The sequence below is a fragment of the Eupeodes corollae genome, chromosome 3 (genome assembly GCF_945859685.1).
Source record: "Eupeodes corollae chromosome 3, idEupCoro1.1, whole genome shotgun sequence".
NCBI lineage: Eukaryota > Metazoa > Arthropoda > Insecta > Diptera > Syrphidae > Eupeodes > Eupeodes corollae.
The window spans coordinates 38,055,574-38,082,643 of NC_079149.1; the positions used below are offsets into that span (position 1 = coordinate 38,055,574).

Consider the following 27,070-nt stretch of genomic DNA (forward strand, 5'->3'; position numbering starts at 1 on the left):
TTCTAAATGATACAGTTTGATAATAATAAAAAAAAGAGTTGTTAAAAACATAGTTTTGTTTGGGTTTTGAAATTAATATATTTCTGTTAAAATACAGCATACATTTTCCAGCTGTTAAAAGAATTACAAGCATATTTTTTTTCAAGCCCAACAGCATTCAATTAGGCTACATGGCTTATAAAACTCGATATTTTAACCGCGTCTGTCAGAATTATAAGGCCACATACTCGTCTGTCATGTACGTATTCAAACTCAGAAAGTTGAGGGCTTTCGAATGCGACCAATCATAAGTGGTTTCCCAACAATCCAAAAACGGCAAAACGGCTACAACTGTCGTGAAAATGCAGCTACATATTTAGAATCATCGAGTCGTAGACGTGAATATGAAATGGATTTGAAGTGGTTTCCTTCACAATTTCAAGCCACTAAGCCCTGATCTATGAGCTGCAGCGGCACCTAATATATTTATTTATTAATTGGAATACAGTATTTTTAGCCATATAGTATTTCGAACCTGCCCCCCCCCGTAGTACTGAGTATACTTCCGTAACAATAAAATTTATTAAAAAAGTACAAACGCAGGAACTTTAATTAAGATTTAATCTGTAAAATAACAATTTAACCAACTTATTTTATTTTGAAATCTTAAATTGTATCTAAAAAAATGATTTGATTAGATTTTCCAATGCCACAGCTTATTTGACCCACTGTGTTTAAGGAGCGACTGCTCAATCAAAAAATTGGAAATATAGATGTTTATTATGTCAGTCCCTAAGTTGTTATTTTTTCAAATAAGATCATAAGTTTCTGTTATTTTTCATAAAGACAGTGTGTTTTTGAAACATGGGAAAGCGAACAACTATTGAACAACGTGAAAATGTCCTCTTTCATCACAGAAATGGATTTTCTCAGAGTAAAATAGCGAAAATTGTCAATATTCTAGACGGTACGGTCAAGGACATAATCCACCGTTTGTTTTTGAAAACCGTGTGGAAAATAAGGGAAGAAATGCTCCGACCAAATTTTTTATTGCGCTAGATGAAGCATACATTATCTGCAAAGTGAAGCTAAACCCCAATTAAACGGCACCAAAACTGACTAGTGAGGTGGAAAACGAGCTCAGAAAGTCTCCCAAAACCATAAGAGGCATTTTGAAGAATAACGAGTTTCATGGAAGAGTTGCTCGAAAAAGCCTTTAAGCCGTTTGAGGTTCGCAAAAGAAGACATTGAAAAGGAGCCAAGGTTTAACATTTTTGGATCCGACGGGTGATCTTATGTTTGGCGCAAACCAATAACTGTGAATCATGGAGGTGGTCATGTCATGGTTTGGGCCTGCATGTCAGCAGCTGGAGTTGGGTAGCTGGGGTTTATTAAGAGTACAATGGATAAAATGGTGTACCACAATATCCTAAAAAAAAATCGCTCTAAAGTGCCGAACAAGTGGGCATAAGACGCTTGTTTCGGTTTTTTCAAGACAACGACCCGAAACATACTACAGGAATTGTCCATGTTTGGGCTATTTATAACTGTCCCTAAGTCAGTCTTCGAATTTGAATGTTATAGAAAACCTGTAGTCCATTTTGGATACAAACATTCGAAAACAACGACGAACTATTCTCTTATAAACTTTTTTATATAAGACAGGTCAAATAAGCTGTGAGCGACTGTAGTTCTTTTAAAATTTCCAACATCCTATTTAAAAAAAACTTAAGAGTCTAATGAAAACATTCTTCTTTAAACTTATTTTTTGTATGTCATAAAACTGTTGATTTCCCTATTTTTACTCCTAACTATCTTTTACCATTGTTGGCCCTCTTGAATGGTTGCTGAAAACTGCCTGAAACTTTTATGTTCCGCATTACCAGTGCATCACACAAAGGCTCCTGATCCAGTGAACTTTACATTGCATATTTTAACATTCATAAAAGTTGTAAAACGTCCTTAAACAATAAACAATGATTTTCTTCAAATACAATTATTTTACCTAAATTGATCTTAAGTCATAATTTTCTATCCTTAAATTAAAAGTTTTCTTTTTTAATTGTTGGGTATAATAGTTTTATGTAAAGAAATTATGTTTAACAAAAAAAAAAAAAATTACCAGTCACACCTGCAAACCAGCTTCAAACTTGATAAAATATACAAACTTGTCATTGTATGTATTTATCATTTTTAATTTGTCTCTCAGTTTTCCATCAACAGGACAAAGAGGACACTACTTGATAAAATTTTAACTTTAACACAAGTATTTATTTTATTTCTTAAATTAAACTTTCATTAAACTTTAAAGATTTCTTGAGCAAAGTAATTTACCTAAAAGTTAAGTTGGTTGGTTGTTTGGTGGAGGTACACCTACAATTTCATCAAAGATGACGACTAACTTTGTGAACAGCTACCGCACTTGCTTTGCGATGGTCTAACAAAAACAAAGGGCGGAAAGGGGTTAGGGTCGGTAAAGAGGATTGTTTTGTAAACAATTATACTTAAAATGCTCTATACCCTAACTAAATAGCAAAATAAATACAGGTACAAAAGTTTTGTCGTAAAACAATTGCTAAAAGCTTATTATTATTTTCTTCAAATATTATTCAGAAACAATAAAAACCAAAGTAATATTATACCCAAAAGCAATCTACCAAAGGTAATTCGCCATAAAACTGAAGGTGTACCTCGCTGTAAGTAGGAAAGGTATGTGCATCAGGTAAAGGTACAGCAAAGAAAGTACATTAAGTTGGTATAGGTTTCCTGCCAAACAATGACCCGTTGTTGTTAACAAAGCTCTTTATTTTGTGTCTTATTCCTTTTTGTCGCCCCATAAATGAAAAAAAAAAAAATATTTTCAAGCCATTTTAAATCCTGCCTCCCTCTAAACATGCTCTATGCACTTGTCAAAACAAAAACACACAGTCAAAAAAAAAACAGTTTATGCTTTAGTTTTCCAGTCTCTTCAAAAAGTTTAGACCCAGTAAATTTTACGTTTAGACAAAATGAGTGTTGCACGGTTGTTCTTTTTATACATAAGTACATTGTGCTGCAGGGGCTTAACGAAAAGAACGAGGCGGTTGTACTACGAGTCTAGTAAGTATGTAGGTACTATATGAAACAGTTGTTGAAATTTCTCTAGCTATAAACATCAGCTTTAACATTTCAGCAACCCTTTTGCTATCCTAGTTTTACTGTCGGAACACATTCCGTTAATTGCCTTGTTGAAAATAATTTTTCAGCTCATTTGCTTCGCTATGTTGTGTTATATTTTGATGCAGTATAACCTCGAGCACTTTTACACAAAATGAAACAATCATAACTAGTTTCGTGTGTTTTGTTTTTGTTTTTTTCAGTTACAACTTACAACTGTTGGGGATTCTTCAAATCCGAACTCATACCTTTACCCGACTCTCAGTCCCCAACGTACTCGTATGTGTATGCGCCTCCAACAATTCATTATGCATTGTATTAGGGTACCATTTTGCAGCTTGGTTCTAGGATTTAATGTACTCAGTGTACTCTTGAATAATGAACGTGAGCTTTGTGCGATGTTGTTCCCTTCGTGTTTTCGATAGGGTAGGGATTTTAGTCTTTCTGGTTTTATTCGACTTTTGTTCATAATAATGTAGGTTACCTTCCCAGTGGCGGATTCACTGATTTATTATTCTTAGTTCCGTTTTGAATTTGTCTTCCATTGTTAGAGATTAAATTTTAAATTAAAGGAAACTAGCACTTGGCGTAGCTTTAAGACTGTACACGTGTGTCAAATGAGCCTTGTACGTTTGATTATTTGAAAACTACAAGCTCGCAATTAAAATCACACATTTATTGATTTATTTTTTCTGCATTTCATTGAAATCTTTTTGCTTCATGAAATTTAATACAAGACTAGCAACTTTATATTTTTTTAAGAACTGTAGCAGATGTATAGACAATAAATAAAGGATTTTTTAAACATCAAATAATTCGTTAAAATTTTGAACCTCAAGTCCTTAATTTAAAGAAAAAAATTAAGTGAACAAAAATAAAAAAGTTCCTTTATTTGATTTATGTGTGGCAGTGTCCAAGAAAAGGAAAGGGTACAAAATAGAACTTTTGAAATGCTCTTGAAAATTTTCAAAATTATATTTATTTTGTAAAAAATCCTTACGCCATAGCTACTTTTCTAATAAAAGTCCTTACGCACAGTACTTCAAAATGTGGTCTGAGCTACGAATATTTCTTAAGAACGCATTGAAATTGACTTCGTTCCCCCTTGTATTACGGCCGCCGGAATGCAGCTATATTTTCGCTTTTTGAACCAACCGGACGGAATTTTTGAGTTACGGGTGTTAAAGTTTCGATCACCGACTCTGAGTTTGGATAGAAAATCTTTGCAGGCATTGCTAGTTCGGGTACTTTACCATAATGAAAATGTTGAGTTTACTGAATAAATTGACAATCACAGTTCAATAGTTAGTGAAAGGGTGCGTTCGCAAATAACAGTTAGTGAAAGGGTGCGTTCGCAAATAAAATTCAAACTGTCAAGTCGCTTTAAGAAATATGATATTTTCAATGTATTTGATAAAAAAACTACCAATTGAACTTTTATAAAAACGTTAGAATGTACATTGTACAAGGTTTTAAAATAATTTGTTTTCAAGAAAATTGAATACATTATTATTTTACTGTAAAACGAAAAATATACTAGAAAAACTTCAATCTTAGCTTCGGCTTTAACACCATATTCTTTCTATTAATATTAACATTACCAATTCGCACAATTGTGGCTATATATCATCAATATCTTCAAAAATTCCATATTTAAAATCTTGGAATCAATTGCAGAAAATTGAAAGTCTGTAAGACCGCGGCGTTCGGTCTTTTTTCGCCCAAAGCCATAGAGCAACAATCCTAAGATCAGGCCGAGAATTGGTCATAGGAACCAATAAGTTAAAAAAAACACCATAAACTGAAAGCAAATGCCATAACACCGAAATAAACTTAAAGCAAAAAAACACCCTAATTGTTAGTTGTCATTTTGTCCAAAAGAATTTCTAATTTTTAATATGGGATTTATGACATACATAGGTAAGGTTAGGTTGGAGTGGCTGTTCAGATGTCATTGACGCACCTAGACCTCAAGGGTCCATTGTGATACCACTAATGAGGTTACTCATGGGAGAATATTGAACTTAAACAAACCATTTTGTACTTTTGATAAAGTTAGAGAGACATTTTGTGTCAATTGTTGCCAGTTCACTGGTATTACCGAAGAAGGGATTACCGGGAAAGTTATTCCTTCTAATGGAGAGTGCTGGACATGTACATAGAAGGTGTTGGACTGTTTTCTCTTTATTTGTGTAGACCCCTAGCCTCAGAGCATGTCTTCCTATGAGGCAGTGTCCTGTTATTACTCCAATTGTAGAGCTTATACTTTGTCTGCTCAGTAATATCAAGCATTTTGACCGTTTTAAGTCTATACTTGGCCATATTTGCTTGGTTGCTAGGCAGGTGGTACTCTGTGACCATCTAAAATTTGTTGATTCTAGAGCATATTGTTTGAGAAGATATTTGCATGTAGCAAGTGGTGTTCCTATGTTATGTTTTTGTCTAACATTAGTTCGGCTTTGCAATTTCCCGGAATGTCTCTGTGGCCCGGCACCCAAATGAGGTGAATAATAAACTGTTCCGTCATCTCATTCAGAGATGATCGACAATCGTGGACTATTTGAGAATTTGTGAAGACAGACGCGAGAGATTTAAGAGCGGCTTGGCTGTCCGAGAAGATTCGTATATCCTTGCAAGATATAACGTTTTCTTTGAGCCAGGATAGTGCTTCTTTAATCGCCATTACTTCTGCCTGGAATACACAACATTGATTGGGAAGTCTATAGGATAGACTGAGATTCAGTTGTTCTGAAAAGATACCACTTCCAACTCCGTGATCGGTCTTTGAACCGTCAGTATAGAAGTGTACCTCTTCGTCTTCCAGGGGTCTCTCTTCTTCCCAGGAGGATCTTGAAGGATGGACACATGGAAGCTTTTACCGAATACCATTTTTGGGGTGGTATAGTCTAAGCGATCTGGGATAGAACTGAAACTGTCTTGAATAGTAGTATGTCCAGTATTGTTACTGTTCTATTGAGAGGTGGCTCTAAGCCTCACACATGAGTTGGCTGCCACCATTTTGGAGAAGAAGTCAAGAGGTGTTAGGTTTAAAAGCACTTCCAGTGCTGCGGTTGGTGTTGAGCGAAGTGCTTCTATGATGCACATACCTGCTTATTTAAATTTACCATCTTTTCCAGTGCGGTCCACCATACCACAGCTCCATAAATGAGTATCGGTCTGATTAAAGAAGTGCATAGCCAGTGTGTTATTTTTGGGGAGAAGACCCTTTTTACAGTAGCAATTTTAACTCTTTCATCAATATTTGCCTTCCAATTTAGTTTTTTGTCCATAATGAAGCCTAAATATTTAGCTTGGTCGGAAAAGCTTAATGATATTCCTTTAATCTTGGGTGGGCTAATCTGAGGATTTTTATATCTTCTCGAAAATAGTATTAATTCTGTTTTATGTGGATTGACGCCCAAGCCACATTACTGAGCCCATTTCGTTAGCCTATTTAAGGCATTGTGTAGGAGTTCCGAGAGAACTTGGGGGTGCTTCCCAGATACAGATATTGCAACGTCGTCAGAATAGGCAATCACCCTGAAACCCTCTGCTTCCAATGACATACATAGTTGTTGGGCTTTGACACATTTATTTTAAAGACGATTATGATTTCTGTTATTTGTTTTCTTATAACCCAACGACATATAACACAAACCATAAAATGACATAAGGCCAATGAAGAGAAACATCGAAAAAATACAACTAAGAAAACGTTCAAAACCCAAATAAAATGTCATGTCACCCAAACCACCTTACAATGTTGTAATGCCCAAATTAAGAAATGTCATATCGCTCAAAAGATTTTTCGTGGTTGGGCTTTAAGACGCATTTCAACAGTGAGTTATGATTTTGGGCGTTGTGAAGAAGAAAATGCTGACAAGGTTTTTGGGCGATAGAGCCATTTAGTAGTATAAGACCGAACGCTTATTTTTATTTGGAATTTCATAAAACTCCATGAAAAGTTTAAACGGGTTCGATAATATTGCCCAAATCATACAACAACAAAATGTTAATACATTTTTTAGGGGCCATATCATTTTTAACTTGGACAATATGGTTTTGGGTGAATTGAAGCCAATATTTTTAATTTTTGAAAAGCTATTTGAAAGTAAATTTTTACTAAGTTTTAGTATTTTTTTTTTGAGAGTTTTATTTTTTGTAAAAAAAACTGTCGATTCGTTTTTACTTAACATTTATCAGAATTTTGAAAACATTATTTCTTATAAGATAAAATAAGTTTTAAGCCTTAATTTCAATTTCAACAACATATAAACCAAACCATTAAATGACATGAATCACATGAAGAGAAACGTCGAAAAAATATCACTAAGAAAACGTTCAAAACCCAAATAAAATGTCAAGTCACCCAAACCAGTTTTTAATGTCTTAACGCCGAAATGAAGAAACGTTAACGATCAAAAGACTTTGGGTGGTTGGGCTTTAGGACCTATTTAAACAGTGAGTTAAAACTATAACTCACTGCTTAAATGCGTCCTTTGTCATTTTCTTCTGAAAAAGTTTTTGGGCGATAGAACTATTTTGTAGTGATATGACATTTTTAATATCTTGCTGTAATTATATTAGAAGTAAGACCGAATACTTTTTTTTATTTGCAATTTTATTTCAGACCCAAAAAAAAAGTTTAAACGTCCAAGAGTTCGACAATATTGCCTATATCGTACAATAACAAAATGTTAATACATTTTTTTAAAACCCATGTCATTTTTAACTTGGAAAATATGGTTTTGGGTGAGAAGACCTAAGGCCGTTGTACGTAAAGCCTTTGTAGTTGGAAATAGATGTCGTTTAAATCAACAAAAAATATCAGCATAACTTTTTTTGTAACATTCACCTCAGCCTTATTTTGAATTAAGTAAGTTCCAAGCATTCTTCTAGCCATAAAAAGCACCAAAAACTGACTGACTGATTTATAAATTTGGGTCCCAAATACAAAAAAAAATCTTAATAACGTAACTTCCGAGGTAAAATTAAACCTCATCACGGAAGATAATTTTTTGGTGAAAATTTTCATTCTTGAATGAATTTCAGGGCTCTAATTAACGACGGTTCTAACGGTTTACTTGCTGAAATTCTTGTGTTAACTGGCCTTGAAACGTGACCTAAGTGTTCATGCAAGATATGGTAGAATGTCCATTTCCGAAAATCGACAAGGAATCGATGAACCACTAGTTTCAATAGCTCCGAGCAACAATACGGCGACGTATGATCCAAAAGTGCTTTAGTTTTCTAAACTTTAACTGTAAAATGTTCACCATTTTCATGTACCTACCTTTTTCATTTTTAATAATGGTGAAGTTATAACTCGAAACATCACAGTTTCAAAAGTTACAGATAGCTGAAATAGCTGGCTTTTTAATCTTCAAGCTTCATAACAGGCATAATTCCAATTTTCTTTCTCACATTGTTAAAAAAATCAGAAAATATAATAACTAATTTAATCAAACTTCTGAGAACGCTGAGGAACGGTAAAAGATATTTCATGTGACCGAATTATGTCTTATGTTAATACCATTGTAATACTTATGGTTTCTGAACATTTCACGTGATAAAACTATGGCTCCCTATGTACTTTAACTTCCATTTCTATTTTTGATAAATTACTAATTATGGCTTTCTTTTAATACCTAATTTATTAATTAAAATTTTCAAAAATGAACACCAAAACTCGCTGTCACAAATAATCCTCATAGTTCTAAATAGACAGATGTCAATTATCTGCAACAAAATTGAATGAAATTTCATTTGTATTCATCACGGTTAAATCCCATATCTGATTTTGATTTCAACTAAATTTGATTGAAGACAAACAAAACTCTTCAATTAGCCGAGGACACTTTCACCGTGTTTCTATACGAATACCAACAATTATAATCAAAACAATCGAAATTTGTAATAACAACGTATCCCATATTGTAGTTGCTAATTAGCATCCAGTCATTTTAAATTCCTTGCAAGTGTACCCAATTAGGAGATACAGCTTTTGCATAAATCGCAGGATAAACACGATGTCCTCTGTTTTTTTTATTGGTGACAATGTGACGTAGTACTCTATAATCGAACTATGTTTGTATCTTATAGGGACTCGACCTTTTACCTGCTATATCCTTGATGTAACCCAAACATCCAGATTGCAGAGGATGTTTTATTGTTCAGCCACAAATATTTACCTGCACCCATACACAACACATACACCCACAATAAGTGCAAACATATACACACATACATACGTATATAAAAAAAGGATGTGTCACGAATGACAATGACGATGTACTCTTGCTTCGCAGTTAATCTCTTAAATCTGTTTACTTTCAGATACACATGTTTTGAATCGCTACGTTTGTGGTATTCGCATTCGATAAGTCGACGGGCATTGCAGGTAAGTGCATCACGAAGGTTTTTGAGTTTTTCGATTTATTTATTTTATATTTTCAACCATTGCAACGTATTCCCCAACGTAATTGTTGCCACAACCACTACCCATCAATTTTGTGAAAAACACAATTTTCGAGTACATGCTTGCTGGTGGCCGATTGGAGCTTATGGCCAAGAGTTGAGCATTTTTATGCTAATTATCATCGAAATTGGCAATAATATAATGTACCATACACCGTTTGTACACATATTGCATATAATATGCGTAAGGATACTAAGTGCACCCAACCAAATGCGTGGTGCGTATTTTTCGTTTTTGTTGCTGTTTTTTCCGGTTGGCCAGTAAAAATAAACAATCTGCGAGGTTAACTCAGGTTAAATGACATGTTTTACGAAATTTTACACTTAAACAAAAATATGCAACAAAATGGTTCATATAGGTAGAGTTTTACAATTCACAGACACAAGATCCCCACATTAAAACAAAAATCCTTTTTAAAAAAGTCACTGAGACTGAATCAGAGTTTACTACTTACAAATACACCATCTAGGTGTTCAAAATTTTTAATAGAATTATAAAAGTCTTGAGCCACTAACAAAATAGAAAATTTCTAAATTTTAATTGCGATATACTTTTCTTGAGATTGTTGATATAAATATTAAGCGCCATTGCACCGTTTAACACTCACACAAAGTTTAATCAAAACTGTTGAAGTGGTTTTTGAGACAACTTAAAGCAAGAGAAATATTTGTCTTAAGAGTGAGTCAATATTTATTTAAGTTCTTTTGAGATTTTCTGAGTGTAGACAGAACGTGGCTATAATTTGTCTGATATTCTCTTTTGCTTATACAGCCGATAGTTCCGAGTCTTCGTTGTCTGTCCGTCCTACCAAATGATTACGACACACCGATGATGCAGTTGATAATTTAACAAACGATTAAAATTATTGCATTCCGGCCACATGGAGAATTAATTGATGCAGCTGCTTTATTTTTGTTGGATCAAGGGATTGAGGTCATTTTTTGTGTGTGTATGTGCGTATTTCAATAATATCTTCACTCTCTTAAATCTACTCAGTCTATAAGTATGTTTTTATACATTAGTATATATAAAAATGAGGCATGCAACGTATGCATCGAAGAGAAAATTGGATGACGTGAATCATTGATGATATTCGAGAAGCACTTTATAATATATGGCTTCACATATAAAACATGCGGATGTTATTTTTTTTTTGTTGGAAACCAACTTTAAGGAAAAGGATATAAAACAAAAATAAAGGATCCTCATGTTTGGTTTTCTTTTGAATTAATAAATATAAATTAATTTCCATAAGTATTTTTTAATTAAACTTATTTGTGTGAGTTTCGGAAAAAGAAATAATAAAGTATTTTTTTTATTTTTGTTGGTTGTATGTAATAATTATGTTTGTTATTATGTATTGTTTTATTATATGAAACTCAATATGACAAAATTAAATTTAATTAATTAAGACCGGATACGTCCGATTAAAACAAAATGTTCTCAACTTTATTAAAGTCGTTTGTGGTAAAATATTCAATTGCCCTTTGTTTGTTATATTCTTGTATAAAAGGTTTAATTTCCTGCAATTTAAAATTGTAGCCCTTTATTTAAAATAATTAATAATAATGGAAACATAAAATCGGTGGCTGTAAAAATCCTTTAAAGAAAAACGAAAACTGCAATAGTCGATAATTACAAAAATAACAAGTAGTTTTTGCATAAATGTTAATGTGTATTAATAACATTTCGATTAATCATATAGTTTTAATGCGAATAGAATTTAAATAATTTTGTTTTCATGATGTTTCTCAAAATTGTAAAACAAATCACGAACTTAAATTGCTATTTAAATCGACCTCATTATTTAAATTAAGATGCGACCCTAACTAATAACTTCCCATCCCGTCTGTCGATTTGTCTTGTTTGTAGGTTTTCGTGTTTTGTTTAGAAAGTTGTCAACAATATTTTTAAAATTAAGAAAAAGTTTAGTTCGAAAATCTAGTTTTGTTAAATTGATTTTTGGTCGAATTCAAATGTTTACCAATTTTAGTAGAATTTCTTAAATTTTTACATTTTGGATGAAATTAATTTGAGAGATATCAAACATCAATTTTTACCAAATTTGCGAACTATTTTTTTAGATTTTATTTTTTCATAAAAAACGGAGTGTTGGATTTTTATAAAAAAAAACTACTGAATATCGAAAACAATATTTTCTGTGAAATAAAAAGAGTTTGAAGACAATATTTTTTTAATTTTTAAAAGCTTTTTGAGTCGTAACTAAATTTTTACCAAATGTTAGGTTTATAAAAAACTGTCAATTAGATTTTCCTCAAAACTATGCTTAGCGTTGGTAACACTATTTTTAAAATATAAAAGTATTTCAAAGCCATAATATAACATATTTGAAAAGATATTTGAGTCAAAATTTAATTTTTGCCAACCTTGAGTAATGTTCTTTATAGTTTTTTTATTTTTATACTAAAAAAAACTGTCAATTTGATTTTTCCCAAAATCTTTCCCGATGCTTAAAACTTTATTTTTCGTTACACAAAATAGTCTTGGAGATAAAATCATTTTGTATTCGTGAAATTTTCAGGTGACACTTTTTTCCAGTTTTTTTTGATTTATACAAAAATCCATTAATTAGTTTTTTTTTTTTCAAAAAATATACTTGTTTGATATCACGTTTCAATTTATTGTATACAATTTAATTGAAGTCTCTTTTTTGGTTTGTAAGATATTTAGGGTTAACTAAAGTTGTCACCTTTTCTTTAAACTGCTATGGTTAAAAAAAAAACACCCACGCAATATTCTTGCGAAACCCTTTCTCCATTTTCTGCATTATTATCTGTATAAAAACATTTATTTGAAATCAATATCTTTTCTCGTTCTTGAGCTATGGACGACGAAAAAAAACGTCGTGAACGTACGAACGTATGTTTGAACGTACGATCGTACGTACAAACGCCCGAACAGACATCTTTCTAAAAATCTTTTATTTCGACTCTAAGGAGCTTGAAACTTCGAAAAATGTCAAAATTTCAATACAAATACAATACCTTCCTATGGGAAGTTAAAAAGAAAGCACTATAATTGGTAAAAAAATGCTTTTCAACTTTAAAATCGTTAGAAAAATACAAGAACTAGTTAAAATTTGCAGAGAAATTCAATCTACCATCAAATTTCGATACAAATAGATCCATACATTTGTATGAAAATCTAATTTCCAGTTTTATGGTATTTCAATCCCTCGCATATTTTGTTGCTACATTTCTATTTAAGACAATTTTCCAACAAAATTCTAGTTTCTTAAATTCGGTTCATTTAACAATTTTAGCTTAATTTAGTTCTAACTCATTTTTTCACCAAATTCTCAACCGTTAGAATTCTAATTTAGATCTCAGTTTGATATAGGATTTTATTAAACCCTCAAACTATTAAGTCTCGAAATTGGAACTCGTGGATTAGGTTATGTTTTTTTTTAATTAAAATTATTAATATTAGCTCGCCAAAAGTTAAAGATAAAAAAAGAGGCTGGGAAGCGATCCACACTAATAACTTGCCATTCCATTTGTCGATTTGTCTTGCTTAAAAGTTTGCATGTTTTCGTATTGGGTTAAAAAGTTGTCGATTGAATTATTCTTAAAAAGTTCAAAATTAATGAAATCGTTTAGTTTCAAAATCTAGTTTTGTTAAATTGATTTTTATTAGAAAACAATAGTTTGCCAATTTTAGAAGCATTTTTAACTTTTTTTATTTCTTATATAAATAAATTGGATGAATGAAATTTATTTGAAAGATATTGAGACCCGATCATAAATTTTTACAAAATTTTGGTAATATTGTTTGTAGATTTTATTTTTTTTATGAAAAATGGGACTGTTTTATTCATATAAAAAATTACTAAACATCGAAAACAATATTTTCTGTGAAATAAAATTATTTTGAACTAAATATTTTTAATTTTAAAAAGCTATTTCAGTCGAAAGTAGATTTTTACCAAGTTTTATTTTTTGGTTTTTATTTTTTGTAAAAAAGCTGTCAATTCAATTTTTCTAAAAAAAAATTACAAATGGTGAAAACAATATTTTTTAAAAGATAAAAGTAGTTAAAAATTTTGGAAAGATATTTAAGCCGAATATCAATTTTTACCAATTTTTATCATTTTGTTTTTATTTTCTTTTGTAAGAAACTGTCACTTTGATTTTTCGAATGTTGAAAACAATATTTTTTAATAGTTGGAAGATATGATCTTAAATTTTTGAAAAGATATTTTAGCCAAAAATCAATTTTTACCAACTTTTATTAATTTTTTTGTTTAGTATTTTATTTTTTGTAAACAAACTGGCAATTCGATTTTGTCTCAAAATGTTAATAAATGTTGAAAATAATATTTCTTATAAGTTAAAATTAGGTAGAAGCCATTACCTCAAATTTTTGAAAAGATATTTGTGTGCAAATCAATTTTTACCATTTTTTGTTAAATTTTCTCTTAAGTTTTTTATTTTTGTAAAAAATTGTCAATTCAATGTTTCTCAAAATTGTACCGAATGTTGAAAACAATATTTCTTACAACATAAAATAAGATTAAAGCCATAATTTGAGATTGAGATATTTAAGTCGAAATTTAATTTTTACCAACATTAAGCAATGATTTTTTATGTTTTTATTTTTTATGAAAAAAACTGTCAATTTGATTTTTCTCAAAATCTTACCAGATGTTAAAATCGTTATTATCTGTGCATAAAATTGTTTAGGAGATGAAATCATTTTTAGTCGTAAAATTTTGGAGGTGACAAATTTTTTTTTTCAGTTTTTTTTTTTTGGATTTATACAAAGAAACCTTAATTGGATTTTTTTTTACAAAAATAAATTGGTTTGGTATCACGTTACAATATACATATAATATTTAATTTAATTCAAGTCTCTAGCGTTATTGGTTCGTGAGATATTTAGGGTTAACCAAAATGTTCACATTTTTTAAACTGCTATGATGAAAAAGCTACGCATGCAATTTTCTTGAGAGTTCTTTCTGCATCTCTCTGCATTATTATCTGTATAAAAAAATTTATTTAAAGTCGATATATCTCCTGGTTCTTGAACTACGGACGACGACATCTTTCTAAAAATCCTTCATTTCGACAGTAAAGACCTTGAAATGTCGAGAAATGTCACAATTTTAGATTTGACAAATCGACCCATTACAATAACTTTCTATGGGAAGGTAAAAATATTTCTTGTCATGGATAAAATTATTGAAAATTGATTAACATACGTCGGACGTTATTGTTTCTTTTACTGGCTGTCAAAATATGATATTTAAAAACCCAACGGACCCAAAAGCGGATTTTGCTAGATGCATTATCGTCCGTACTTTTTAGAAAATGATATTGGCCAAGCCATCACCTTTAGCGATCGCTGTAGGTCGATGATCACTTACGTCTTTTGGCCCGAATTGGTTAATATCGCCGTCGTTCTATTAAAACTCTCTAAGTCCATTTTTTGTGTTTTGAGATATTTGCATTAGAAGTTTGAAATCAATATGCAAATCAATAGCTTTTGGGAGTTTTAATTCTTTATAATTTAAAAATGGTTCATCGTTAAGCTTAGGGAGTTTTTGTCATTTGCATGAACTTAGTATATTTATTTAATTTTTGTGGTAAATGGGCTTAGGGAGTTTTCATAGAACGACGACGTAATAGTTTCAACAGGATGGCGCTCCGTGACATTTTCGAGTGTGACTTTTTTAAGTCATAGGTCTATGAGAACAAGCCACAAACTACAGCGGTGGTCAAATCCAGTCTGGTTTATTCGCCAAAGTCATTGAACCGGAATGTTTTATTTCACACAGTACGTCATTGATAGAGTTCTCAAATAAAGACAATACCTTATTGCTATCTCGTATTTAACTTGTTTCATTCAGTTGACCCTCCTTTAATGGAAACCTTTTAACATGTATTAAAACTTTTTATTGAAGTTTTTCACATTATATGTGTGTCGTATATACATAAACGCTGTGCAGATAACGTTGTCAAATAGCTTCAAATCTCAAACGGTCACCCCGAGTCTACCTTGCCTCCGTGACTTTATACCCCCGCTCCCTCTATGAAAATCACAGTCTATGGACGTTACGAAACTGAGAGAAGGTTCATGAAAAATATGTCAATTTGTTAAACCTTAAGTTCTATAGGCATTATAATCACTGACATTATGTAACCCTTAACGCCAAAGATCTTGTTTTAGTATTTACTTCTTCGAAAATTTATTAGTGCCAAATAAAATCAAACAGAAAAATATAAATTAAAATTATTTCAAATCTGCAATTTATATAATAAAAAGAAATTAGTAACAAAATTGTTTATCGGAGAACCATATCTGATAAAGAATTGTCAAAATTTATTGATAAATTGTCAGAATTTAGTTTCAGAAAAGCCTACGCGGGTTGTTTTATAAAACCTTGGTTTAACTCCCGTAGTACCCCTGGCATGATGGTTAGTGCGTTGGACTGTCATGCAAGAGGTCTTGTGTTCAAATAGTAATTCAAACAATTTAGTATTTCGTATTTAGAACAAACGGGATACTCAATATTGAACTAAACTTCAATTGGTGCTTGGTCTTTGCCAAGTTCTTTGTAAGAATATCCTCAATCAGATCAGAAATACTTCAAATCTATGACACCATTTTCATACAGGTTACGAATGTGGTGGTAGCGGATATCGATGTGTTTGCTTCTCGAATGATGTATTGGATTCTTGACCAATTGTTGGGCACCTAATTTATCATTAAATAAAAGAACAGAAGAATTAGTAGAAAAAAGTCCTAACTCTGATACCAAATTCCGTAAATATACGGCTTCTTTGCTGGCTTGCGAAAGGACCATTTATTCTTCCTCAGTGCTTCTAAGGGCAACTGACATCTGCTTCTTCGATTCCCACGTGACGACTGCTCCACCAAATGTGAACGGAAATCCAGTCTGCATCTACGTACCCTTTAAGGCTATCGGCTGATAATGCTGACACATAAGTTAAGTATCGATTGACATACCGTTTTCTAAATTTTCACCCTGCAGTTCTTAAAACCTATAGAAAGTGGAGAAATGCCGGAATTCTAAATATTTTGAAAACAGAGATATTTATTGGATCAAGTCTTGAATTAATTTGAGTTTTTTCAATGAATTGTTTTTTTTTTACTAAATCGTAATCTAAAAATGCAAAGTTTAAGAAAATTAGTCTTAGATACTTGTAACTTGTTCGGTATTATATTCAGTCATTAAAGTTGATGTCTTTCAATTTAAAAACTTTCGGAAATAGTTTTTTTTTTTTTGTTAAATGCTTGTAAAGCAAATTTGTTCGTTACAGTGACGAGTTAAAATGTTATAATTTATCTTAGTTAAGTTTTGTTATGTTTATATTTGTACTTATGCAATTTTTCTAATCACAGTAGCGCAAAACATATGGCTTAGGATTATGAAAAGTCGGTTTTGTTCTAATTCAAAGCTCACTACAAGCACCATTATCTGAAGTATTCTTAAAAAAAAAGAAATATAAAAATCCTTTTTCAAATAGCTAATTATATGCATATGGATGGTATGCATAAATGTATATTTTTGCACAACATTCTATCCAAATATATGTACGTGCACTCTAAATTATTTTCTCTTATCCTCCTCAAATGGATACAGTATAAAATTATATTTTTTTATATAATAACATAACCAACAAACCAACCATACAAGAAAGAGAAGGAATAAGAGTGCTTAGCAACTTAATTAGATTTTAATAAATTAATTTAATTGTGTCATGAGTATAATATGGAAATTGGAGTTTATGTGGTTTAATAATATGGCAAAGGTGGTGTATGTATAATGGTAATGGATGCTTTGGCAATGGTTGGGAAAGAAAATTAAATTTATTTCATTTCAATTAATTGAACTTTTTTGTATTTTTGTTGTTTTTATTTTTATTTATATTCACAGGAAGATTGCCAGATGTTCTCTTTGTTGACATTGGTTGCTTTTGGTATTATTGGTACAATAATTATTGGCTTGCAACATTATTTTGTTGAAGATCAAAAACACAGTATACCACCTGTAGCAAGGTTATGGACAAAAGGATGGCTACTTTTCTTTTTATTTGCAACTGTAAGTGGTGTTTATTTTTATTTTTTTTGTTAAATTTGATTCATCTTATTTAAATAAGTCATTAAGGAACGGTAACCTAAAATGTAGTCAAGTACACTGTGGCGTATGAGTAATTTTTGTTTTGGTTTTTTTTTTTAAGTTTAACTACATTAAGTTGGTTTCGATTTGAATTCGACAAGAGGATAATGTTTTCAAACAAAAGTAGTGTAATGAAGTTAAACTAATTTTTGAAATAGATTTAATTCGCGGAAAGTTGAAATTTCTAGTTCTTACCACAACAAATGCCTTCCCCATAACATTTAAAGTAAAAAAATGGTCCTTAAAAACACTTTTTTGACAATGCGTATACCCATAGCAGCATAATTTTCTTTTATCTCTTATTTTTTTAAACGGGCTTATGCAAAGGCACTTAATTCTGCAGCTAGCTGTTAAAATACATTAATATAAACAAAGAAAAAACATTAATATTTTATATTGAAATACAGATATGAAAGCCAAAAAAAATACATACATTTTGAGAGTCATCAAAATTATTTGACTGATGTGTCTGCTTTAATTTCATTTGAAGGAATTTAAAAAGGTTTTCGAAGTTCATATCAAATATTTCGACAAATCTAAACAAAAAATACCTTCAGTACTATCATACTGAAGTACCCCGAACAGCTTGAAACCACAGAGCTAAACGTAGGTCAAGTGGAGCAAGTCAATTCTGTTATAACCAGAGAAAATATTTTGTGGGCCATCACTACTTTTTCTCCATATAAATCCCCAGGCATCGATGGCATACTGCCAGTTATGCTTCAAAAGTTGCATGATTTGGCAGCTCCTCCTTCTCAAACATGCGCCCTTGTCGTGGAGACAGGTCAAAGTAGTTTTTATCCCGAAAGTAGGAAGGCGAGGTCACGAATCCGCGAAAGATTTCAGACCAATAAGCTTAACATCATTTGTGCTTAAAACCTTGGAGCGCATTCTTGATTACCATATTAGAGAAATCCTAGTTGGACGCCCTCTCGAAAGCTCTCAGCATGCTTATCTTAGGAGCAAATCTATGGAGACTGCCATGAGTTAGTGTGGACTGTAGAACAAACAATCCATTTTAAAGAATTTACTCTTGCCACCTTCCTAGACATAGAAGGTGCTTTTAACAACGTCCTTACCGAATCCATAGAAGAATCGCTCGTTAAGTTCGGTGTAGGAAACTTCTTTCGGGAATGGATTATTTCCATGCTCAGTGAGAGGAAGATTCGAGCCACTCTAGGCTTTACAATCGCAACAAAACACCTGAGTAGGGGAACACCCCAGGGGAGTGTCCTTTCGCCTCTTCTATGGCTTCTGGTCATGGATACAATTCTCGTTAAATAAGAGAGATGTGGAGTGAAGGCGTAAGCCTATGTGGATGATTTGGTGCTATTGGTGTCAGGAAAGTACATCTCTGTGATTAGTGAAATCACGGAGTCAGCTTTGAAGAAAGTTAGCAGCTATGCCACTAGTTGTGGACTAGGAGTTAACCAAAGTTAAACTGAACTGTTGCTCTTTACCACCAAAACTAAAGTACCGCCTTTCACGCTACCTCGACTCAACGGTCAAATCCTATCATTGTCTTCCAGTGCAAAATATTTGGGAGTTATTTACAGCCGTAGTACGTTCAATCTTCGAATATGGGTCGATTGTATAGTGGCCTGCTCTTAGCAAAGCCTTTGATATTGATAAGCCAAAGAAGGTTCAGGAAACAGCTTACGTGGGCACCACAGGGGCCATGCGTACTTGCCCAACGGACTCCTTAAACGTTATTTTGGATCTTCTACCAATCGACCTTTTTATTAAATACATAGTTTCCTGCAGCGCTATTAGGCTGAAGGAATCAAACAGCTGGTTGTCAAAACCTTATGGTCACAGCAACACAACGAAATTGATTATCTCGGTAGACACTGACTACTGCACTCCTACTTTGAGCCTAAGTAAGGGCTTTAATGTTATATTCCCATCCAGAGAAGATTTGGAGGATGACATCGTTTCGATAGGTTTCGACACAACCATCTTTACTGACGGCTCAAAGATGAAGTGCGGAGTTGGTTCTGGGATCTTTTCTGAGTCCCTAAATGTAGCTAAATCTTTTAAACTTCCTGACTTTGCTAGTGTTTTTCAGGCTGAACTGCTGGCAATAAGGGAGGCATGTAAGATACTTAAAAAAAACCCAAACCAAAATCGAAATGCGGCTATCTTCACAGACAGTCAGGCAGCTGTCAAGGCCATTAACTCCCCCACATCCTCATCTAAATTGGTCCCCTGATCTGGGTTCCGGGCCATAGTGGTATCGTGTTAAATGAACGGATTGACGAGCTAGCCAGGCAAGGATCGGCCCTTGAAAGCTCACTTGCGAAAATGGTTAACATTCCTCTTGGTGCTATGAAGGGCTAAATCTTTTCTATGTACCAAACTGAATCAAACCGAAGGTGGAGCAATTTACCCAACTGCATTATATCTAGGAAGATATGGCGCACCTTAAAAAAAAACCGTACAAACGATCTTCTAGCCAGGATTGTTGCGGTTTGTACCGGACATTGGCCTATAGGAGTTCATGCTTAGAAGATTGGTATCTCCTACAACACCTTTTTCCGTAGTTGTAGTGACCAAAGAGAAAGTGAAACGATAATCCATTTCCTCTGCAAATGTCCTGCTTTGGCAAACACCAGAATGAAATACTTTGGAAAATCATTCTTCCACGAACTTGATGAGCCATCTGAGACAAAGACCTAATCTTTTTTCTAAAACCGACAAAATGGCTCTAACATAATCACTATGAAGCTTCTCTATAAATTTTTCCCTTTCTATCACAGGTCAAACGAGTTTTTGGTATTAAAACGGCGCGGTGCACTACAGCTCTAATTGAATACATAATTGTTTAAATAATAATATAAGCTGAAAATCCTTAAATTTTCATTACAAAGGGTTTTTATATCGTATTCAAATAGACCGATATTTGGACTGCTGCCCTTTTCTGACATTTAAGGATCTACCATTCTTCAAACACTATTCGAGAAAGTATTGAATTTCACTAAAAAATTGTTAGCATTTTGATCTTTTAATTTGCGACTCGCAGTTTTCCCCAAAAAATTTCATGAGCGTGGTATTTCTTGAAGTTGTGATCAGAATTGGTCAATGGGATTTTGTGTTTAAGAACTCTTGTACTTATTTCTTTGGGCTGTAAGATACGGTCAAAGCTCCTTAATTAATAAAATACCTTAAAGACGTAGTATGTAATGTTAATGAAAAAATGGAAAATGTCATACAAAGAATATAATGCTAAAACCTCAGCAGATGAGCCTATTTTTTCTAAAATTGTGTTAAATTTGAAATATCTTTAAAACTAAATATACTTTTTATATTAAATATAAATATGAAGCCTCTTATTGGTAAATCTTCAATTATCATTACTACTTTTTTATTTTTATTAGTGTTAAATAAGTAGAAAATTTTTTAGTTGGATGGAAAACAGTACAATCAATAATTTTAATTCCTTTATTTTAGTTCTTGGTTTACGTTTTTAATATCTATTTGCTTGCCAAAGGACAACTTTCACCATGGTATAGGTATGTAAATGTATTAAACTATAGAAAATATCTTCCTTTTTTAACTTTTTTTTTTGTTGACAAATTAAATTTGTATTGTGTATAACTCTAATATTTTAAATCTTAATAAACATTATACATTATTACATCACATATTTGATTTAAGAAGTTTAACAAATCAATCCACAGAACAAATAATACACAAATGATAACAATTAGATAAAACAGAACATAGTCATTCACTTATAACTCCTTTATACATAACATGTTATATTAGATCAATTCAAACATCACAATAGATTTAACTTATATTCAAAACTTGTATCTTTGTATATGATTTGTGTTTCTCGTTCTCATTTTCATTCTGTTAGTGATGCATAAAGCATATCCTATCTATCGACAAGATTGTGTATCTATAAGATTTCTCCAAATCTCCATAGATGTAAATAGCCAAGCCAATCAAATCCAAAGCCAAATTTAACATCTAAATTGAACAAAACCTCAAGCCTGTCAAAGTCAGTATATGAATACCACCTAGCCTCATATATGTACTTATACGAAGTCAGCCAGCGTAAGTCAGCCAGAAATGTTGTTGATTGCAGGTTTTCCATATCTGGCTTAAAACAATCTACCTATATTATGAATATATGTATGTAATACCCTATAAACACTCATAATGTAATTAGACTGACATAAACAATGTTCTGGATCAAGTGAAAGCTAAACTGTGATGTGTTATCATCTTTGTGTGTCTTTGATAAAGTTGTATCTGCTAGATATTTCAAGATATACAATGTACATATCAATCAGGTCGGTGACTTTAATTAAAACTTATAACCTACTTCGTACATTTTGTATGTATGTTTGTACATATAAACAATTTCTGTGGTTTGTATTTCTCATGGAAACAATATATTTTAAAGGCGTATCTTCATAAATCAATATTGAAATTGAAAGTTTTTTGATGCGTAAGTTTAAATGGAAATATGAGATATTTGATTTGGATACTTTCTGACACTTAATATTTACATCTAAAACTTTTGTTGGAGGCGACGTTTTTTCATATTTTTATGAGAATGAGAAATTCAAAATCTTATCTAAACTTAATATGTCAATAATTTTGAAAGAATTTTGATTGACATTTAATTTAAAACAAAGAATGGAAATTGTCTGAAAAGACAAAATTTTTGACTTCAAAAAACAAATCTGCAATAAAATAAATGTAAATATTTAAAGCATAGTACTAAAATTTATTTCATCATTTCTCTCTAACACTTTTTACTTATTTCTTTTGTTAAAAGCTTAGTTTTATCCATTTTCCATTTAATTTTCTGCTAAAAAGAAATGTATAGTATGTTCAGCTTAGTAATTAATGATTTACTTAAAAAACTTTTTATACATTAAATCCCTCACTTAGTGGAAAAACTGAAGACATTAATATCGTTGAAATAAAATAATGCTTCAAGTTACTAATGCACCTTTTATGAGGTCTGCTATAAAAATAAACATATTTTGTTTTGCATTAGGTCTTCCCTCGAGAATGGCGGTTAAGGTTTTAAAATTTAAAATGCAATCATAATAAAATTTCAAAACTTGCTAAGTTAGTTTTGCTAAGTACCTACGAATTTTGTTTCGAAAGTTGATAGTTTATAAGTGTTTGAATTTTTTGATTTAAGAACCGTACAGAAACTCTACGGCTATATCAGAGTAAAACTTACATATGTTAATTTTCAAGTTTAAAAATAATATTTTACTTTATATTAAAAGTAATACCCTCATGATGGTTAGTGCGTTGGACTGTCATGCAAGGGGTCTTGGGTTCAATTGCCTGTGCCACCTTAATTAAAAAAAAAAAAAATAATTTTCGCGGGTAGGTACCGCCTCTTGCGAGAAATTGACAAATCCTTCAAGAGTAATTCTTGTCATGAAAAAGTGCTTTCTCAAAATTCGGCCCAAAATTGTAGGTCCCTTCCATTCCTGACAACATTACTCGCACACAGGAATGGTTGAGAGTTGTAAGTCACTAGGCCCTGGTTCTTCACGGACTGTTGCGCCACCCAATTTATTTATTTATTTATAATTATATTAAAAAATACTAGCTGCACCTCAGTGCTCTCTTATGCAACATGTTTTTTTTTTTTTAAGAAATTTCGTAAAGATAAAAAAGATTAAGGTAAGAACTATTATAGGTTTTTTAAGAACTATTATTAGTGGACAATCCCTTAGAGATTATTATTTAAGGAACAAATTTAAATTTCTTCCAAGATATTCTGTCTTTTAATTTCTTGAATGCCATTGCACCATTTCATATTGTCCTCAGAGAAGACTGAGGCTTTGAAACTTGATTAAGAAAAAAAGTGTGTCCTTTATTAATAAACTTTTTACCATACTCAAATTTTTCGATCTTACTTTCGTTCCAAATTCAAGCAAAGTTGAAAAAAATATTGCGTATACCATATTGTGTACACCAGTAGCGCTATCGGTAGCTCTAATAGATGTGCAGTTTTTTTGGCTTCAAATTTACATAATTTTTAATAATTTTTTTACATAATTTTTGTCAATGCTATCAATTAAAACGTATACACGTTTTTTTCTGAGCATGCTGATCTGTTAACCTTTTAAAATTAAGTAAATCCAATGATTTAATTTCATTTATTAATAATTGGGGCCCCAACCCCCACTAAATTTTAGGTTATTATAATTTGAATCAATATTCTTTTGATATATTATCTCAAAATGGTGTCTTTTTTTTACTTTACCTACATTAAGTTATTATTACTTAGTCATCTACATCATTAATTTACACAGTACAGACGAGAAATATTAAAATTTTACACGAAGGTTACATTAACACTAAGAACTTGAAAAACATTGTAAATAGCTATTTTAAACTTTCCTACACTACGTTTTCCTATACTTAAGATCCAATTTTGTATTTTTGAAAACTTGATTTTGCTTAAAAATTGCAATGCCACAAACAAAACACACGAAATAAATTGATTTGGTAAACTTACTGATGTTTTAAAAATAAACCACACAACAAACCACACACAAATTCAACTTTATATTAAGAGAAAAAAGGACGATGAATACAAATCCAATTTCCACTGCAACATCCTTTCACATAAACACACATACGAGTTTGTTTACTTACAACTTAATTTACATCCGCAGATGGTGGCAGGCTTCGAAAGAAGTAAAATTAATTTTGGAAAATCATAAAAAATTTCACCCGAAACGGAGATTGGAAAAGCCAGATACAATTATAGAAATAGAAACATCACTTGCATCAACCTCAGGAATGTCAACAAACTTACAATATGGAGACAGGATTGGGTTTGAAGATTTTACAGGTACGAGAATAGATGGTCGTCGCGATGCGTTGGTACCCAGTTCGAGTGGTAGTGAGGATAATACGTCTATGACAGTTGTTGAAATACACAATCACCCAGGAAACGCACTAAATCGAGAACTTGCAACAACAGAAGCATCAGACGAAATGCCAAGAAACTTACAGGATGCAGGGAGGAACACGCCAATTGCAGAACAAGAACATCAAGGGACTCCAATAGGTGCAGCCGAATGCATGGCTATAATCAACTATGCTATGGAAAATAATAGAGATGCGGAAATATGGGGTAGCCGACAACATTCGATGGAACTCAGTTCGAGAGGCAATGACTGTACAGCGACTACGACAATTGTTGAAGTACATAGTCCGCAAGAACCAACCCCAGCAACAGTCCTTGCAACAACATCAGAAATGCCAACAACCCCACAGGATGCAGAGAGGAACACGCCAACTGCAGAACAAGAGCATCAGAAGATAGCAATAGGTGCAACCTATGCTATTGAAAATAATAGAGATACGAGAATGGGGGTTGATGGACGACGCCATGCGTTGGAACCCCCCCAGCGTCGTTCGAGTCGTAGTGACGTTGCTACGACTTCGGCAATTATTGAAATAAACAATCAGCAAGAACAACTACCACAACAGCAACAGACACAGCCACAGCAACAACAAAATGAACAGCTAGAAGGACATCAGCAACAGAACGAGGATAATCATATTGATATTAATTAAACAAGAAGTCCCTTTGATATCCTCACAGGATTTCTTTTCGCACCTACAACTTACATTATATACGAAATCAGTAAATTGTATTGATATTTTCAAAAATCCAATTTTCCGAAATATTTTATATTTTAATATAAAAATAAAATATATTTATGTGTGTTTTACTACAGAACAACTTTTCCATATAAAATAATACCGAAAATTGGATTTTTGAAAATATGTTATGTAAGTTGTAGGTACGAAAAGAAAAGGTGTCCTGTAGTACAAAACACATGTAATTATTATTTGTGTGTTGTACTACAGGGCACCTTTTCTTTTAATTTAATATTTTGATTTCGTACACTGCGTTTTATATTAATTTAATTTTAATTCTTCTGGTTTTTGTTTATGTTTACTTTTTGTTTATTTTTTTTGTATTCTTATATTCTTCCGATTAATGTGTGTTTTTGTGTTATTTGAATCCGGAAATTGTAAATTCTTTCAATTTCGTTATTCATAGAATCAGTATTTATCAATAAAAACAATAAATAAGTTTTTGTTATTTTAAATAAAAATGAAAACACAGTTTACAAAATTGTATTAATTTTTTTTAGAATATTTGTATTTGAACAAACAAAATTTAGTTACATTTAGCAAGGAAAAGGCGAGTTCATATTAATTTTATGGAACACCATATGATAAATAATATTGTTATATTTCTCTGGTATTTTTATTAGAAAAATAATACCTACCGATTTCCCTTTGCAGTAAGCATTCTGAGACATTGATAGTCTCTTCTTAATGTTGTTACGTATATGGATATCGATCAATCGTTCCAGATTTTTGAGAATGAAAGATAATAGGCTAATAGTTCTTAGGTCTTTAGTGTTGATATGCGAGCATTTGGCCGCCTTGGGAATGAAAACTACCTTTACATCTCTACATCGCTGAGGTATATAGACCAGATTTATACAACTTTTGAAGATCATCTCAATGATGGGCGAAGTTATATCAATGGTATATTGTAGCTCAGCTGGTACAATTTGATCTGGACCTGGAGATTCGTGAGGTTTGAAACTATTCAGAGCCCATGTCAATTTTTCTTCTGTAACCAGACCGTGAAAAACTCTGAATTAAAAATAAGATTCTTCGAAAAATAAAAATTTGGTGTTTTCACACTAAATCAAATCAAAATGTCAAATCATTTAGAACGGCTGATCTCCAAACAACGTTCATTTCGGTTCATTTTCTGCAATGAATATTTTTCATTCGAATCTCAAAATAAACAAAACTTATTCGAACGAACAGATCTAGGCACTCGAATCAACGTTTTGTTCGAATCTCAATCTCAATAAATCAATATCTAAAATGTTTATAAATTAATTAATTTGACGAGTTTCATTAAATATTTTACCATACAAATTAAACTATAAATAGAAACCAGATTAAAATAAAAAGGCGAATTCATTGCCAGCAGAAAATCAAAGGCACAATTTTTTAGAAAAGTTCTAGAGGAGATAAAATTTGTGGCTCAAAAAAGTTGTTTTTAAACGTAAAACTTTTTACCAATCAGCATCGCATCGTAATCAGCTGAGCAACGATCAGCATCGCAAAAAAGCAGCAATGCCTATCACTACCAAAAAATTTGACGTTTGTGAATTAACCCAATGATATTGAACATTTGTTTAGTTACTTGAAAGACCTCGTAAAGATTGCAATAGGTTTCCATCCGGAGTGATATCAAA

At 31.9% G+C, this 27,070-nt stretch overlaps 2 protein-coding genes across 3 annotated transcripts in view; one reads left to right on the forward strand and one right to left on the reverse strand.

Annotated features, from left to right (window-relative positions):
* The window catches only part of LOC129951506 (uncharacterized), a 42,477-nt gene extending 16,555 nt beyond the window's left edge, over nt 1-25,922 (forward strand). For both annotated transcript variants that reach the window (XM_056063697.1, XM_056063696.1), the window contains 4 exons: nt 9,472-9,535; nt 17,535-17,699; nt 21,228-21,289; nt 24,443-25,922. In XM_056063697.1, coding sequence (XP_055919672.1) covers nt 9,472-9,535; nt 17,535-17,699; nt 21,228-21,289; nt 24,443-25,352 — 1,201 coding nt within the window. In that variant the 3' untranslated portion in view covers nt 25,353-25,922. The remainder of the gene's footprint in view (nt 1-9,471; nt 9,536-17,534; nt 17,700-21,227; nt 21,290-24,442) is intronic.
* Nucleotides 1-27,070, reverse strand: part of LOC129950424 (zwei Ig domain protein zig-8) — a 358,168-nt gene that overhangs the window by 133,000 nt on the left and 198,098 nt on the right. The window lies entirely within an intron of this gene.